General features: G+C 46.5%; 1 protein-coding gene across 1 annotated transcript in view; it reads left to right on the forward strand.

The window, feature by feature from the left end:
• LOC119397932 (uncharacterized) overlaps positions 1 to 19043 on the forward strand; it is a 61667-nt gene that overhangs the window by 15993 nt on the left and 26631 nt on the right. The window contains exons 6-9 of the mRNA XM_037665234.2: positions 490 to 528; positions 1469 to 1597; positions 3549 to 3587; positions 14893 to 15021. Coding sequence (XP_037521162.1) covers positions 490 to 528; positions 1469 to 1597; positions 3549 to 3587; positions 14893 to 15021 — 336 coding nt within the window. The remainder of the gene's footprint in view (positions 1 to 489; positions 529 to 1468; positions 1598 to 3548; positions 3588 to 14892; positions 15022 to 19043) is intronic.

Below are 19043 nucleotides of genomic sequence, written 5' to 3' on the forward strand. Positions count from 1 at the left end.
GCAAACAAATTAAATGACGTGACGCATAGGAACATTATGTACACCCTACTGTAACCCCAATTTAAAAGACTGAGAAAGGTGAACTTTAATTGTCCGCGTTGATACGCCTGACCAGCATAGTGATGCCATGTTTTACGTATATTTATGTGTGTACAGCGCAAGTGCACGGAGAATGAAGCACGGCATCAAATCTTTCAGTAAAGCGACTGGTAGGCTCGAGAAAACCATGTGATGTTGCTACGAATCTGGACGCTAAAGGTATTGTTGGCTCGTTTGAAAACGTCCAAGATGAAGTTATGCCGATATGACACGAACTGAAGACACTGGAAACAAAAGCACGTCCATTACTCAGCCCTAAATTGTTACGTTTCAATCCCTGGCTACTGTATACCCTCTGTATTGTATAAAAAAAAACTTAGAGAATTGAACGAGCTAATTTGAAGGAAAACGTGATAGTCTTTTTGTTCACTGTGTTTCTTTTTCTTACAGCTCAAGGCTGCCATGCGGTTCATGTTAGACGAAGGCCCAGTAAGTGACAAACATTTGCGTTCACTCATAATAAGTTTTGATAGCACAGTCACTGAGAACGAAAATATAATGTTGATTTTCTTTTTTCGTGAATGTCCTGTTGGCACATGTATCATTCATAGATGTGACATAATGTTTCAATACAAAACTAAGAAAGATCTACCGGAACCAAGTCATTCTAGTTCATTACACTGTGTGCAGAGTGGGAAGGACTCTCGACGCAGAATCGAAATTTAGGTAACGTCGTAAGACTTAACCATTCGTATAACACGGTTATTCTTATGTCATTATATCATTATGGTTTCGTAGGGAGGTTAAGACGAAGGAATACGACAGTGACACGTGTTTCTCAGAGGAGTAACTAAAGCCACTCATGTGGCGCGTATAACACGTACATTCACGTATACATAAATTAAAATTGTCATTCGGATAAGGAAGCTACACAAACAACGTTTAGACATCCGGAACGATCAGACAGACATTTGCATGTGGCAATGTTTCTATACTGCGTTATCGCCTTTGTACATGGTTTACTGTCTCCTTCCCGTACGAAGCTGCCGGGCTTGCTTGACTAAAGAAGATAATTGTGTTGTCATTACGCATGGCGGCTTGTACTGAGCACCCCCCTAGCTTGAGCTCTAAAGTGCTTAAGTTTAATAGGTCCTTCCATCTTACTATGTGAATGGAAGAAACTGCGCGGTTGACGGAACACAAGAAGAAGTAGTAACCAGGACGGGCGCAGTCTAACAAGTTGTTAGACTGCGCCCGTCCTGTGACTGCGCCCGCCCTGTAACAAGTTGTTAGACTGCTCCCGTCCTGTGTACTACTTATTCTTGTGTTCCGTCAACCACGCAGTTCCTTACCGTTCAAATGTCGTACCAACTAGCCCCCCAACACACTTTACTTGAATCCTACTAAGTGCATCCCTGTTTCCGCGCAGACTAAGGAGATGAACGATGCCGCCCGCACCGTGTGTCTTAAAACCTTGGCCCCCGGAGTCACTTCCGACGAGTACATGTCTCACGCCATCGGCATGTTCAAGAAGGGAGACCTGGAGACCAAGAAAAAGGCACGTCTCACATTTTTCCAGTCTCTGAATATACGTTGGCGGCTGCGCTTCTAGGAGTTGCGTTAACCTCGGACATTACCCTCGATTAATATGACTGTTATTAACATGCGCACAAACGTCACTTTGTTCGGGCTATGTATTCGCGCTGTGTATTCTAAGCTGCCTTACTTTTGTAGTAACAAATGAGCAAAAAAGACGACGCTCAGTGCCGTTGAAGAATTGTCCTCCCCATTTACACCTGATTTACTTTTTATACGCAGATGTTCGCTTTTATTTAGAGCTACTAATTGGCCAAGCTCTTATAATCCACCGTATACAGAGCCGTGAATGAACTTTAGGCTCATAACATGGATTAAAGTCCGCGTACAAGCGTGTATGACGTAACTGAACGGCAACGAATCGCACAGCAGGTCGCTTGTCTCCTTCGTTCTTGTGCACCTCGCGTGGCGGTGTACCACGTGATGCTAGTCCGTGGGCCTTGGTCAGTCCTGTAAGCCCTTGTTTAGACGCGCGCCTTCGTTATAACACATCGCAACTAGGGATGTGCGAATAGTAAATATTAGGTTCCGTGAATTCGACTCGAATAGTGATTTGGTCGAATAATTTCGAATCGAATAGGTCGAACAGTATATATCATTTATTGTAAATAAAAATGAGCATATTTGTCATGACCCAACTAATTCGCACAATATATACATATATATATATATTTTTTTAATTGGAACAAGGCATGAGCGAATATCATTCTTTTCGTTTCGAATTGAAGGGGAAGCAACTTTAATAGTAGCAGGACTTGAATTTCAGAAGTGTTCCAAGTGATAACCGGTAAAATATGTTACGTTTTAAAATTTACTATACTTAGAGCATGTAAGCTTGTACAACAAGCTTTTAAACTTAAAAAAAAAATATTAATCAATCTGAAGGCAATATGTTCATTTAACCTGGAACTTAGGCTTCGCGGCAATTCAGATTTTTTTTTTGGGTGGCTGTTTTTACGGCATAGCATTTCTATGCTGCAGTGAAACCACCTTTACAAGGAGGGTTACATGCGGTGTAATATTCGTTCATTTCGAATACTTCGAAATCTTGAAGCCAACTCATGTCGACGCGAGTTCTAATACTGTAATAATCGTTCGAATATTTGACATGCTCGAATATTCGCAAATACCTAATCGCAATGTAGCAAAACCGTCTTCTCTGTCTTGCTTTGTTTTGTATTGTCGCCTAGGCTAAACTGGCTCATACCGACGAGGGGGATTGGCCACGCTGTCGAATGTAAAGTTGATTGCAGCATTGAAAGAAGACAACTAAACGAAAAATGCACGATAACACACTGGTATGTTGCAGAAAAAGGTGTTGAAGACATTTACCAACATTCAAACAGAGAAGCTTTAGAGCCTGTTACACATTTGTACAAGCCTGCAACTCTTAAGCGCGCTGTTTTCATGTCGCTGCGTTCCGTCTCAGTGGAGTATTTCTTTTTTATGTGTAAAAAGTCCTCAAAATGTCAATGAAGGATCCCATAATCTCCGAACCATAAATATCGTAAGCCAAGGTGCTTAGGGAAGAAAAACCGCGCTGCTTGATGAAGCTATTACGGGATATCCCGCTTTATGGTCCATGCCAGTTGTGCAGGCTCTCCACAGTACAAAGTGCTGAGTGCAGTAGAATTCATATATTTGTATCATATCTTTGTTAAGTGCACCATGAGTACACAATAGAAAAGTATGTTTCGATTATTTACGGGGTTTCAGAAATGTACGAAATGGCTTTGTGAAAATCGGTACAGCCCTCCATACTCTTTTCTGCGCGTATGGTGTGCACATAGTGCAAAAATATTGCCGATTGCAGGAAATGCAGGCTCCTTAGGGAAGATGAATGTTGTGACGATCCAGTGGCTTCCCCCAACCTTGCACCTGAAACCATCTTTTTTTCCGCTTTCACATTGCAGATTGATGCTTGCACGTACAAGAATTCGCTCAAAGGAAAGGTGCGTACACCAACGAGTAAGTACTCACGAGGTAGAGGGGGAAAGGTCGATCTAGAAGGACTTCACTGAGGATTAACTTAAACTGGCACGAAACATGCCTCCATAATAAAGGTTATTTGCACACACGCTTGAAAAAAGACGAGGTCTCAGACAGTCGCGAGCGCGAGCAGCTCGTCCAAATCACGAGGCAGTGCCCTAAAGAAAAATGTCTCTTTTAGACAAGGGTACTAATGTGGGCTTGTTGGTTCATCATAAACTGGCATTTAGCATAGCGCGGGAAGACACACGGACAAAGAAGAAGAACGATACGAACACAAGCGCTAACTTTCAACAACGAAAATTTTATTTCAGGATCGGTCATATATACACACATGAAATCACGCGACAGTAGTGAGATATTTTCGTTTACAACTGATAGCACATGGAAAATGGCGTTCAATCCTATCCATCATGCAGCAGTTTAAACATGGCAATCAACCTTAACTACCGGGCATGCGCAAATATTCAATTTCTTTGGTGGATAATGACATTGACACCTTGCTGATACAGTGGTCGCCGGCGGAAAGGATGCGATCTGTCTCTATTATCAGTCTTTATCAGTCTTACAGGCTCTGATTTACTTCTTGAAAGAATCGCAGTATTCTCTAGTACCGGGTGGCATGCACACGTTTTGCAGTGAAGTGCTAAAAAACCGTCACCTGACACACCTTTTACTTTATTTCGGTGTTCCCTCAATTGGTCATTAATGCATCTTCCGGTCTGGCCTATGTAACAATTGCCGCACGAGAGGGGAATGCGGAAGACGCCGGCTATCCTAAGCATGTGCTAGTGTCAGTAGCGGAAAAGGTGCTAAAGCAGGAACGCTCGAACAGATGCCTCCCGACAAATGGTGAAGGTAACGGGCGTGAACCCAAGAGAACTGCTGTAATACCGTACATACATCAGTTATCTCACAGTTTGAAGAAAATAGGAGGGCGAGAAAACATAAACGTGGTCTTTTCAGCTCCGAACAAGTTGAGCACCCTATGCAGAGCTACTAATCCGGTAATGACTACCCGGTCGGTGTGTGATCAGAAACACAAGGATCAGTTTGTCCCATGCGCTGTGGGCGTTGTTTATCGCATTCCCCTCTCGTGCGGCAATTGTTACATAGGCCAGACCGGAAGATGCATTAATGACCGATTGAGGGAACACCGAAATAAAGTAAAAGGTGTGTCAGGTGACGGTTTTTTAGCACTTAACTGCAAAACGTGTGCATGCCAACCGGTACTAGAGAATACTGCGATTCTTTCAAGAAGTAAATCAGAGCCTGTAAGACTGATAATAGAGACAGATCGCATCCTTTCCGCCGGCGACCACTGTATCAGCAAGGTGTCAATGTCATTATCCACCAAAGAAATTGAATATTTGCGCATTCCCGGTAGTTAAGGTTGATTGCCATGTTTAAACTGCTGCATGACGGATAGGATTGAACGCCATTTTTCATGTGCTATCAGTTGTAAACGAAAATATCTCACTACTGTCGCGTGATTTCATGTGTGTATATATGACCGATCCTGAAATAAAATTTTCGTTGTTGAAAGTTAGCGCTTGTGTTCGTATCGTTCTTCTTCTTTGTCCGTGTGTCTTCCCGCGCTATGCTAAATGCCAGTCTCTTTTAGAGGCACGAGCACCGCGTGACAATCTTGTTTCTCTTTCATGCACTTCCGGTCGAGCACTTACTTTAGGTTTTAAGAACATTCCTAAAAAGGCTTAGAAATAGACGGTTCTGTTTAAAGTTAACAGTTATATTGGGTACATACGATGTCGGAGAATAAGTTTACTTAGGATAAGGGACAACTAACTGCCAGGATGCCAGGATACTTGGTGGAAAATTGTTTGTATAAGAGGGCTGCGCACACAGCTGATGGCTGAATATGGTGAGCAATGGCGGTACGGAGGGACAATTCCTTTGACGTCGTGGTAACTTTCTGAAGCAAGCGGCTAAGTTTTGTGCCTGTCACTGAAACGGCAGCACCAGCGTCCACAAGCGCAGGTGTGCGAAAGCCATCCGCAAGAATTTCGATGAGCTTTGCCGGAGAAGTGCGAGGACTTGGTTCTTTCGACGACGTGCCTCGGAAACTGCGTAATCTAGTTTTCCGCTTCCGACAGGTAGGGTCGATGGCGCATAGGTGACAGGAATCGACGTCGGAGGTACGAAGATCGGCAGCTAACTGAGGGCAGGCGCTCGGATGAAGAAGATTCTTGTAGCCGTGCTGTGCCATTAAAGAGTCAGGGTCGTACGAAGAGGATCGCGTGGTATCTGTTTGTACGGGAGGCCACATGTTCTGCATGTGCCCCATGCACATGTATGTCTTTCATGTGCCAAACATACCACATGTCCTGCATAACCGTGAGAATAGCAGATAGGGCGGTTGTCAGCAGTGCGCCACGGATTAGGAAACGGACCCACTGGTCGGCTTCACGGAACCGGTGAAGGTCGAACAGGCGTCGGCGAGCAAGAACAACTTGGTTGATGGGGTGTTCTGGCAGTGAAGATCTGCGCGTACGTCAAGGGCGCAGCCTCCAGAAGCGGTGAACGAGCGAATAGCAAAGCGTTAGTTACCTTTTCTTGTGTAACGTGTCGTATGGTTGGGGCCAGATGTGATATCAATGGGGCCGATTTGATAGGTGTGGGCGCTGGTTCGGGCGTGCCCGATAAAATGGAAAGCTGCCGAGCGACCCTCTCACGCACAAACTGCTTTATTTGAGTCAACATGTTATTCTCGTGCCGAGTGTCAAGGCCGCCATCGAGTCATGCTGCTCCAGAGGGCGTCGTATTTGGGTGCGTTGCTTGCGCAGCTCGTCGAAACTCTGGCACAAAGTGACTACTTCGGCTACGGTTTGTGGGTCCTTCGCTAACAACATTCTAAATACGTCATCGGCTATTCCCTTGGGAATCTGCTTGATCTTGTCTGATTCGTACGTAGGTGGGTTCTGACGCTCGCACAAGCCAACGATGTCTTCAATATAGCTGGTGAAGTTCTTTCCCGTTGTTGAGAGCACTCACGAAGTCACTGTTCTGCGCAGAGCTTTCGTACGGCGGGTCGGCCAAAAGGCCATCTTGAACGAAGACCAGTTGGTAATATCAGTTTCTTTATTCCGTAACCAGAAACTAGCGACGCCGGCCGAGTAAAAGCTTACATAAGTCAGCTTAGCCGCAACATCCCACTTGTTTTGTGCGCTCACCGTCTGGTAAAGCCAACCAGTCGTCAACGTCTTGGTCGTAAGTGCCACTGAGCCCCTGCATCTCCCGGCAGCACGCCGGGAGATGCAGGAGCTGGAATCGGGGAGGTAATCTCTGGTGGTTGATTCTTCGGCATTGCTGACGCTGGAGTTAAGGTGTGGCTTCGTAGCTCCAGCTTCAAACGCTACTTCCATCAAATTATCGGGGGGTTTATTTACAAGACTAAGAGCCTGGGTTCGAGGTAGATGTAGTTGTAGATGTAGATCCTAAAATTTTTGGCTCACACCGACCCTGGGGGTTAGGCCAAGAATCGGGCAGTTTAGCTTAAATATTTGAAGTATAGAAAAGGCGCGTGCTTTGTCTTTTTGTTTAATATGAAGGTTTTTTGTCATAATTAATTTTAACGCAGTAAAGGGGGTCGAATCGATTTTTAGTAAAATATAATTGAGTTATTGGGCGTCAATCGCTGTCACGCGGTCTCCGGCCGCTTCGGCTCCTTCTGCGCCTATTCGACCCTTTCTCTCTCTTCCCCACTACAGTTGATTGAAGTCAATAAAAGGGAGAGGGGGTAACGTTATCGATACCAAGTGGGAGTGGAAATGGGGGAGCCAGGCTGGATGGGCAGGCCATAGATTGGGACCCAGGGAAAGATTTCGAGCAGCTGGGTTCGGTGCGGCGCCTGTCGGAGCAAATCTCAACCCCACGCTTCTTTCTGCGTGGCCTCTGAGATCCTTTTCGGCAGCGCGACGACGCGCAAGGTTAACCCAAGTAATACACCAGGGCACACAAATGACGACGTGCCAATGCCACTACGAGACACCTTAGCGAAGGATTGAGGTCACCGTCAGCAACGTATTTTTAATTCAGCTGCACGACATTTGCATTAGCGAAGAGTTCTTGTCAAACAGGCAAATGGCCCTGCCTTGTGTAATTCTTTGTTTGCGTGCTACCTCAATCTGTGATCCCATTTAAATGGCCCCGCTTGAGTGTGTGACTCCCGCGGCTGGGAAGACACACCAACAAAATACATATGCATGGCCGTCCTTTTCTACGGCACGACGTTGCCTACTTAAAAAAGGAAAGGAAGGAACAAATGAGAAGACAGGGAGATTAGCCAGTTCTTAGACCGGCTGCCTACCCTGTGCTGGGGGAAGGGGTAAAGGGGATGGAGATGATAGAAGAGAGATGTTAATGTTACAAAAAAAGACACAGTTTCGCCGCAACGGCGAAGCAATGAATGCGATAACAACAAATTGGAATGTAACGCGAAGAACGGAAATCAGCTCGAAATTGCCAGCACGTCACTCGAGCCCAAGGGACGCACGAAAAGAACGCACGCAGGACGAGCGCGAACTATCATGCGTCACAGCTCGACACTTGAAGCGCACTGCTGAAACATAAAGCAGGACGCACGAAACGAACGCACAGGTACACACAGGACGAGCGCGAATGAAATGTCGCATTTGTTACTTCCTGTTTGAACAGCGCGCTCCTTTCCAAACGCGGCCGCTGCAGCGAGCGTAGTCAACTTCGTGCGCTCTGTGACTTCAGCGCGGACATCGAGGGGAAAGCACAAGACATACAACTCCCCGCCCACCCCCCTTCTTTCCTTGAGATAAGCGCACGAAGGCGACCACGCCCTGTAGAGCGCAGAGCATCGGCGTTCGCAGGAGCGGGGCGACGACCTTCAAAGCACGCCTAGCGCCCAACGCGCCATCTCGCTGGTAATGAAGAAACCATTATAAGCGCCTGCCGTCTCTGAGTCCGGCCAGCGGTAAAGGGTGTGTATATAACGCTCGCCGTTAGCTCTCTGGAGGATCTGCGTTTCGTGGCGTAGTGGTTACTGTCACGCGCTTAGGAGCGAGAGGTCCCTGGTTCGATTCCGCGTTTCGGAAGCATTTTTCTGAATTCTTTTTCTTTGGGGCTTTTAAATATATATATATATATATATATATATATATATATATATATATATATATATATCTATTGGGCGCGAGGACATACCGTGGCGCCACCATGCGGAGGCATCCCTGTGACGTGCAAGGTTGGATTGCTCCGCCAGCCCTCTCCCGCTCAGCCCGCAGCCGCTTTCACGTCTACTTTTTCATTATTATTGTTGTACTTCACTTCAAAGAAATCAGTAAAATACTGCTGCGGTTTCATCACTGACTGTACGAGATGCTAAATAACTGCTCAGAAAAAAATGTTACGTCCTCATAATGCCTTAAACAGCGTCCTGACTGCCGGCGTCGTCTGCTATGGCCACCGATATGGAAACCACGGACGCCGCGCACGCTGCTTTTGTAAAAGGTAACGAATCATTTTGCGTCGAATGGGCTTTAGCGCGTGCTTGTGGCAAATAAACATTTTTTGCTGCAAGAAATGCGGGCAACAGTGCAAGTTCATTCGTTGTAGGTTTGCATATAAAAACGGGCCGCGGTTGACACGACAAGCATGCGCAAATTTACATTCCTGTTTAGTACACATAGCCCTATAAAGCACGACGAAAGCGGTTACTCCGCTTTGTGGGAAGCAATCCAGTATGCTTAGAGATTCATGCAGCCGCAACCCTTCTCACATGATTGCAGACAAACGCACGAGAGCCATATGTACGCGCGCGCCTCATTCAGTGCTGTAGCCACGGTGTGATATACCGTGGTTTTAGCTAGATAACATTTCACATGAGTTTGTCTGCGGCACGACTTTAATATCTACCTGATGCTTCTCGCTGCGCGTATTTTCTAAGGTTGTCACATGGTGCATTTTCGATCGCCACCAAGCCACTTCGGGATGAAAATTTTCGACAATTGTCTCCGTTATCCAGCTTGCACAAAGGGGCCAATCGCGATCGAAAAATACGGTCCCAATCAGGCTAGATTACGATATCAAATGCATGAGCCAGCCGGCCGTATTGCTTGCTCACTTGAATGACCATGCTGCAAGGTGTAACTTACCGTGGTTTAAATGGCAATATTATGTTGCTGTGAAGCCAGCGTCCAGCATTGATAAAGCTTTATTAATAAGTAGTATGGCACTTAGCGGCTGCTACTAGAAGGTGAATCAATATTTGAAGCTGGCCACGTTTTGACCTGTAGCCTAAAACAACACAGAGAAGAACAAGGGACACCAGCTATGGGCTCACTTTAAAATAATCTATAAGCAAGGAACCCGATGGGCTGAAGTCGAGAGTCTGACGGAAATCCGTGTGGTCGGGAAAAGACACGAGGACAATTAAAATAAACACGAGGGCGGAAGGGGGGGGGGGTCAAACAGTGGTGGAACTTACATCGGCGAGACAGGTAGCTTCCAGCAAAGACTCAAGCAGCACATGTATGACGTAAGAAAGGTTTCATCGGACGCGCTGGCCGAACACGCAGAAGCAACTGACCACGAAATAGACTGGGATAAGGCAAAGATAACGGAAAGAGAAAATAACTGGATTTCTCGGCTTTATCTTGAATCTCTGACAATCTAGACAACGGCGCACACGCTTTATCGTCATGACGGCAACTTCCCACACATGTGCGCACGATGCCTACGTCATATTTTAAAACATACATAACTGGACTGTTTGCGCATTCATTTCTCGCTGTGAACAATGCTGCCGTGAATATTCGTGGTCGGTGTCCATTTGAACACCACAGGCTTGAAATAACAAAAGACAGGTGACAGCGACATCATGCTCGTGAAAAGCAAGGTGGCGGTAAAAGTGAAAGCTCACGCCTGGGCCCTTCGCGTACGTAGCGCACTGTGACACGGCAGGAAAGTACCATGCCGCCGATAACTTTTACTGCACTTTTGCGGATTGTGTAGCCTCTAGGTGTCCACACACAATAAGTGAGAGCAAAACAACGCTGTTCAAAAGCGAAATCGCGGTTAAAAACAACGCATTCAACCGTCCGCTTCCCTTCGCCAGAGCGAGGCGAGGTCACGTGATCCAACCCTGCACGTCACAGCGATTGCAGCGCCCGCGTCTCCAGTGGTGGGCCTCGCGCCCATATATATATACATATACGGTGCATGACGGCGGCGGCGACGGGGACGGACAAAAACCAGCCGAGACTGTCCATATAATTGCTATCGCAATAATAAGGGAGAGCGAGAAAAGGAAAAAGAGAGAAAGAAAAGGAAATGAGAACACGACACTGCTTAAAGTCTGTCTCTAAGACCAGTTGTCCGCAAGAAGCGCACTAATGCTTTCAAAGCCTTCTGTGCTGACGACGGACTCGGCCAAGGCCCCAAAACCCTTTGTTTCGACAAAGGGCGATCAACTACTTTAATGAAGCCATTCGATGATTACTTGGAAAAGTGTTGCAGGGCTCCTTTAAAGCCGAGTTTATTCTACGGGGAGCGTTCGCAGTTCCTAGCGGGTATGCGCCACAGAAATAGGACAAGCCCTACTACTCAACACCGGTCAACTGAAAATAAATAAGTCTGCGGGCAACAGCGTATGTGCCACGCGGACAGAAAGAAAGAAAGAAAGAAAGAAAGAAAGAAAGAAAGAAAGAAAGAAAGAAAGAAAGAAAGAAAGAAAGAAAGAAAGAAAGAAAGAAAGAAAGAAAGAAAGAAAGAAAGAAAGAAAGAAAGACTCTGTGGAAGACATTTGGTAGGGAGAGCCGGAGGAAGCTGCGTATGGCTCGTTTGTACCGATGCAGACCATGCCTACCATTGCGATGACCCCAGCTCCGCTATTTAAGCAGCCTTGGGGCCCTGCGACACAAATTAAGCATGTCGTTTTCAACGCTTGTTCAGGTACTGTGGAATGCGCCGACATCGTTGCGCAACTGGCAACGCCGAAAACAAAGCCGTTATAATTTTATTTCACCGGATAAACTACCTTGATTTCGGACTACAGCGACACACATCGGCTATATTCGTTATGGGAAGTGACGTTTCGTCATGTGACAGTGACGACAAAGGCCGTGCGTTTTGATTGGTTTGACACAACAAGTGCGGTGGTAGCTAGGCCATATTACGGAGCCCTGAAAGGAACAAAACCCCTTTTTATGCTTTCTCAGAACCAAATCATTCCTGTTTCTAACTGGTGTATTTTCAAAACAACGAACACTACGCTAGGTGCGCTGTGGAACTGGTGGGAATGGTAATCAAACGATACTCTTCCGCGTTTTGCCTTTTGCAGCATCGAGCGACACCGGCCACACCGGCACATGCGAAACGCGCAAAGCTCAGTTCGGCATGATGCTGTCAACGAAAAAAAAAATCACAGCATATCCACGTGGTGAATGATGATGAGTGGGGCGAAGCTCGGTAAACCGTGAATGTTCTGTGTAACGCCCCATCAATCATCATATGAAGAGTGAGAAACACTGTGTGTATATTACAAACATGAAAATTTTATTTTTCTTAATTAGATGATGCTTGGCTTGCGTTGTCCCTTCATTATCACAGCTTCATGGTCCGTGAAGTGAAGGGACAGCGGTTCTTGTACGGGTTGCAACTGGAAATTAGAAAATACCAGGTCTATACACGTCCCTCGGGTGGTCTTCTCGCCGCAGCCGTGCAGCTTGTCGAGCAGCTTCGGCCTCGCGGGCTCGAACGGCGGGGTGTTCTCGCCGCAGCCGTGCAGCTTGTCGAGCAGCTTCGGCTTCGCGGGCTCGAACGGCGGAATCTGCTTCGCGGCGTCGACGTCCAGCTTCGGCCTCGCGGGCTCTCACCTCAGGATTCTGTCTGCGAGCGCGCGCTGCCGCCGCCTTCCGTGCCCTCTGTACCGCACCCTTGTCTTCCATCTGGCGACTCCGAGCTGAAGAGAAAGCGTGCCAAGAGGGAGCCTCATGGCGCGTTACTTCTGAAATGTTGTCTTCGGGTGTCGTTGAAAACACGAGACGTAGTAAAGAAGAAAGAACGCCACACAGGCGAACACGCACGAGAGTGTCACTCGTCAATGTCGTCTTCTTCTTCTACTGCATACCAGAACGCGCGCTTCTCACAAAGTAGTGGTGGCTACTACAAACAAACAAACCTACAAACGGAGGATGGACAGACCCACGGCATAAGGAGCTTCGCCCCTAAAAAGGAAGGCCGGGAGGTTAACCAGATATTAGCATCTGGTTTGCTACCCAGCACTGGGGTGGGGAAATAGGGGCAAGAAAGAGGGTCTAGAGAAAGAGAGAGGGAGAGGGGAAAAAGAGGAGAAAAAAAACCGCACGTACACACACAGGATAAAAAACAACACATACAGGGATGGCGTTCTGGTTACAATCGTTCAAAAAGGCCGGTCGATCGCAAGAAGCGCAGTAGCGCTTGCATGGCCTTCTTCTGCGACGTTGCGTCTTGTCGATGGCGTAGAATTCTTTCCTCCGACAAAGGTCGATCATCTAACTTGTTCAGCGCGTTGCAGAGAGATAGTCGCTCTGCACTGTAGAGTGGGCAGTCGCAAAAAATATGTCCAATTGTTTCTGCGTTTCCACAGTGGTCACAGGCTGCAGTGTCGGCCATCCCAATGCGGAAAGCATAGGCGTTGGTAAAGGCAACGCCCAACCACAGCCTACACAAAAGGGTCGCGTAGGTACGCACAGCTGCGTGTGGAGATGCTGAGGCGCTGAAACATTGAAAACTAATAAAAAAATTAAAAAATGAGAACCCCGCCTATTGCCCTGAAGCTGGCTTTCTTGCACTATCGCAAAGCGATGCCGTAAAACAAATAGAGAGACACTCGCATTTGGTATGTGAACGGCGGCGACAAGCCGCAAGCACCGATAAAGACCGTGCAAGAAAATATCGCAAGCAATTTACAAGCCAGACAGAACGACTTGGTAGACAGTAACGCAGCACGTTTCCGAATAGGAATACTTGAAGCTCTTTAGGAGATGAATGGTAAACATTCGAATGGTATAGTGGTACACAGCGAATGAAAACTCGAACTTGCGATTTACAGTGTACCGGAGCTCCAGCTCTCGTCATTCTGAGCAGAGAAAGTGTCAAGCCCTTCGACTCCGAGATATACAGTAAGTCGAAATCAAACCTTCGAAGTGTTTATGGTATTTAACCCTCACTGTGAAGAATACAGGAACGTTCACTCCGAACCTTGGAAGTGCGTAGGGCATTGAAGGTATAACTCACGAGGTACTACGTCTTCCGAGGCTCGAAACCATGACCTCCTGCGCATGTTATCGACAAGGAAGCAATATATGTATAGATAAGAAAGAAAAAAGAGAAAAACATGGAAGACGCTTCAAACATTCCGGAGCGAATGCGAGACCCTAATCACTTCTAGGATGGTCATCAGCAACACCTTCGTTATCAGCCGGTCCTCCTCTCCACACCACCTGCTTCGCTCCCGCCGTAGCTTCGCCTTTGCTCTTCTCCTCTCTACCCAGATTCACTCTCTCCACGTCCGTGGGTGGGCATGTATACAAAGGGCGTGAAGAGGAGGGATCCGAGGACAAGGAAAAGTGAATACATAGGGTAACGCAGGGAGTCTAACCAGGGCGAGATGGAAATAGGAGTGTTGCTTCATCTTTCCAAGAAAAACATCTCTGCCTGTCTTTTTTTTTCTGCATGTTGAGTTATGAGATTTCAACTTCTGCTCGCGATTGCTCATCTCGAAAACTGTGTAACACGTTGTTACACTCGTCAACGCATTACGTTCAATGACACAAATACAACTGATGCAAATGCTAAATAATACTGAAGAAAAGCGTGTTGTATTCTAATTGATGCGTCACAAGCTACGCGCAATCCATTCCAGGTTGGCCTACATACGCGGCTCGCATTCACACTGCGCTGCATTTTCTATAAAGGAGGAATATTTGGAATGGTCTTCCGGGGGCATTCGTAATTCAGTCTATTTTGGGGCCGAATAACGGCCATTCTTTCCCCTAGTTGTTAATGTTCTCAGTGTTCGGTATACTAACAGCCAACAAGCATTCTAAATCATGTTGATTTAGAATCCTGGTATTACATTATTTATGTAATGTCTCCCCTCACACAGCGCTCCGATGTTGGAACCTGTGAGGCAAATTAAATAAATAATTAAGCCGAGGAGCCCACCTCCGACGCATGCAGTCTTTCCGCCGCAAGAACACGTGACCTTCTTTTCGGATGTCATTATATTCCCAGTGGGTGCGTGCCAGGCAGACGATGATTCGGGAGTGTGCTCTCGAAGCCCAGAAGAAGCTGCCCGCGAACCTGAAGGGTGACCTGCAGTTTCTCTACGCCCTGCATCTCAATGCAACTGCCCTGGAAATTGTGAGTAGTGCATCCAATTCAGGCCCGTAGCCAGGGGGTGGGGGGCAGCCCCCCATCCCCGTAATTTTGGTGACACATGGTGTTTTATCGAAAATAAATCATGAAAATAGGCGTTTTTCTCAAACAGTCAAGGTTTTCAGCAAGTGCCCCCCCCCCCCCTCGAAAAAAATTCCTGGCTACCGGCCTGATCTCATTCTTTCGAATAAACTGCCCAATTCTGCTGAAGGGTATCACAATGCTCTATTGTTAAAGCACTAGACTGTGTTCTTCTTTTCAATAATTTTCCATGTTGCTTAACATAAAAATTTCATTCGTGTGCCGCTATTCAAACAACTTGGAATTTCTCCCGCGATGACCACACTGCGTCGTTTCTATAAAATTTATGAGACCTTGTCCCATTTCAAAGGAAAAAAGAACTCTATGAAGTGAAGGAATGTTTGTTTTATGTGTTTAGTATTTCTAAAATTTTTCATTTAGATTAATGCACGCAATTTTGTGACACTGCAATAAAATGCATAAAATTATGCAAGTGGCACTTACTGACACGTCTAAAGAGGATCCAAATCATGCAGAAATTGAGGGGAATGTGGAGGTTCGAAATTATTATGTGTCTGAGACGTACGAAGAAAGATAATGTGTCCGGTTCATTCAAGTGGTATCCCTTCCTCAACGATTTCTCATCGAAGGAAGCTAAATCTGACGTGCTGCACATCGCTCCGGAATACGCCACGAATTTATCAGATAACACAGAAAGATCGAAAAAAACGTTCGTAAGCATTTGAACAACGTCACCTATTCTATGAATGCATATAATATCCCTACTGAAACATTCCGCGCGTTATCAGAGTGATATCGGAAGGTTCTTATGTAAGATTCTCGCGGAAATACTTGGCAAGTATATAGAAAATATATGGATTCCATAACGAAACATGTGGAATTATCGGAATGACGAACGAACGTGTTAGTAGGGACATTTGTAAGGCACAGGACGCTTGAACATATGCAACTTCCACAAAAATGCGACATTTGCTCGAATGAAAAGTTACCAACTCCAAAGCACCGCATTTTAACGCCATAGCGCTAAACAGCTCGTTTCGCAGAAACACCGGTGTCGGTGTCTTTGCTTGTGAGCAAAAATCGGCCTTGTCCGTGAGCAAAAAATTTGAGATAGGTGCAAATAAATAAATAATAAAAATGTTCGGTCCGGATGAGAATCGAGCCCAGGTCTTCTGAGGCGTTCTACAACGAGCCACGATAGCGATTGAAACTGCTTCGTAAAAAAAACGCTATAAGAATGTTATGTAGTGAATGGAGTCCCCTTAAAGGGACACTAAAGGCAAATATTAAGTCGACGTTGATCGTTGAAATAGCGGTCCAGAAACCTCTTAGTGCTACTTTTATGCCAAGGAAGTGCTTATTTTGAAATAAACTCACGTTTTAGTGGTCCGCATCCCGTTAGCGCACTTCAAATCACCCGCCTCAGATCAGACTTTCATACGTCACTGCTGCCGAGCCCAACGTTGCCCGCCTTTAATGCGCGGCCGCCGACACTAGTAGCAGCAGAGCGAAAGTAGCGGGACCCACAGCAGCAACAACAGCCATCGAAGCCATCGAAGCTTGCCGCAATCGCCGCAATGGATGTGGACGGAGAACTTGACAATGGCATGACACTAAGCCACTTTGAGCGTAAGGGTTCATTCCGCGGCACCCAGTGAAAAGACACATCGGTTTCGTTGCTGCAGCACTGGTGTTGTGCACCATTCGGGCATCCGGAAATATCACATGCATGCGGCACTTTGTCGAACTTTCTGTCAGAGTGACTTTCACGAGCGCGCAAAACACACGCGCCAGTACGCGATCCCGAAACTACCACTAAGACGCGACCGCGTGAGCGAAGCAGGGCGCCGGGCGAAGCGCAGTTCGGCGAAAACGGAACCTTTGAACCACGCGCGTCGTTCCCCATGGCAACGCCACAGAGGTTCTTTTTTCCAGGAAGCAAACGGAAACGAACAAACAGCATTTTATTACGTCTTTTGATGCTTGGAAGGTTCTTTTTTTATTGCTGATGGTTTGATTACTAGCAATTTATTGTAGGCAGACTCTCATACGTCATCGGGATCACTTCGAAAATTTCCCACTCGTGGCGCTCATCGTGTGATACATTTAGCGTAATTTCTCGGTAAGTAGGGCACTGCTGTTGATAATATTCCCGTTTTAGAAGTTGTCATACATTGAGCTTTCATTCTGACATAAATTGTTAATTGCCTTTAATGTCCCTTCAACGCACGTAATATTTCGAGGCAGAATCGTCGAATCGCACCAGGCGTCAAACCATGTGAATGCCGCAACCAGTGGGTGGTTTAAAGCTTCCCACTATTACAAAGTGTGCAGCTGAGCAGGTGCGCATGCTACCTTGCGGACGCGCAGTGGGTACTTCACCAATTTGAAAAAGGAAGAATTATGTCGTGGTGGGCACTTGACAACTGTACTTGCAGCACGCATTCTAGGATAGTTCGAAACGGCAACGTTACGTGCACAAACGTTCCTTTCCTTGCGGCACGGCTGAAGCATCCACCGAGGACCAAAGCCAGGCTGGCCACTGAGAACCTATGCGCACGTGGCCCTATTACGCTATTGCATTCTACTCTTTTTACTTTTTATTGCGATAGCAATTATATGGACAGTCTCGACAGGTTTTTGCCGTCGCCGTTGCAGTCGCCGTCATGTCCTTCCGATATGAAGTCCCCATTGATAAGATCCCCCCGCACATTGTATGCTCTACCGCGGGTAAAAGCGCGCGAGCGGGGGCGACGAACGGGGCCGAAGCAGATATCAAACGAGCCGGCCCATTTCCGTCGCTCGGAGGGTGCATGCGGTAATATCACGCCGCTCGGGTGGCCTGCCGTCGAAGCAGACAGGAAATGCCCCTCCCGTCTTTAACCATGAAAAGACACGAGGTGGAGGCGGGGGGAGGGGTTGTCGCGCGAGCAGCCATTTTGAACTCTGAATCTAAGGGCGCGGTCGCGATCGCTGGCGCACGCGCTATCTCGAAAGCCATCACAGCAGGCGGCTCGTATACCCTTCTACGTGCTGCGCTCACAACGCGAAGTGACTATGCGGAGAGTACCTATCCCTGGAGCGGCCGTATTCTCTTCAACCAGCATATTGTACTTACGAGAGATCAGATACAAAACAGTTAGCTGCCAGCCTCACTTCGTGTAACACTACAATTTGTTGCTATCGCATTCATCGCTTCGCCCTTGCGGTGAAACTCGGACTTTTTTCCCTCATATCTATAGTCGGATACAACTTAAGAAGTCCGGAGAGGCCCCACCGACACGGCCGAAGTGCGGCAGCCGATTGCCTCCGCGACTAAAGAAATAGTACCACTCATGCACTCAGTGATATTCTTCGAGGGCGGGGTCACCGGCAGTCCGGCTCATGACGTCAATCCATAGTGCACGCCCATTGGTGCAGACCTGTGTGCATCCGCCTTCGAGGAGGAAATTCCGCGGACTTCTAAATTTGTATTCGACTATAGCTTTTTTTTTCTAAAATCGGTTATATTGTCTGTTCAGGGAATTTTACGTTTTCAATGTATTTGAGTGAAAAAATAGGGCTTAAGCACGAGCTAAATCTTCCTCTGAACATCCAGCAATAACAATAACAAAAATTGCGGTGGATTTCCCCGAGTAGATTTTTATAAGATGCTACACACATTGTTGTTACATTGTTATAATTTTTCAGTGTCATAAAACTAGTAGCTTACATGATTATAATGTTACGTTGTTTTATTACTAGAGACCTCATTAGACAGTATATGAATTGTGTAAGTAAATACGCGGTAGGCTTCACAAACCAGGCTTCACACAAGCTCATAGATTCTTAAAATTTACCGTATATGTCACCTTATGGCTTTATATCACAGTTATAATACCTTACTCTGGATCACTTGAGAGATTTCCTTCTAAAAATGAGGCTTTGTAAATGAGTTTTTTTTTATGCTTACCAAAAATCAGTAC

This window comes from Rhipicephalus sanguineus, chromosome 6 (genome assembly GCF_013339695.2).
Source record: "Rhipicephalus sanguineus isolate Rsan-2018 chromosome 6, BIME_Rsan_1.4, whole genome shotgun sequence".
Taxonomy (NCBI): Eukaryota; Metazoa; Arthropoda; class Arachnida; order Ixodida; family Ixodidae; genus Rhipicephalus; species Rhipicephalus sanguineus.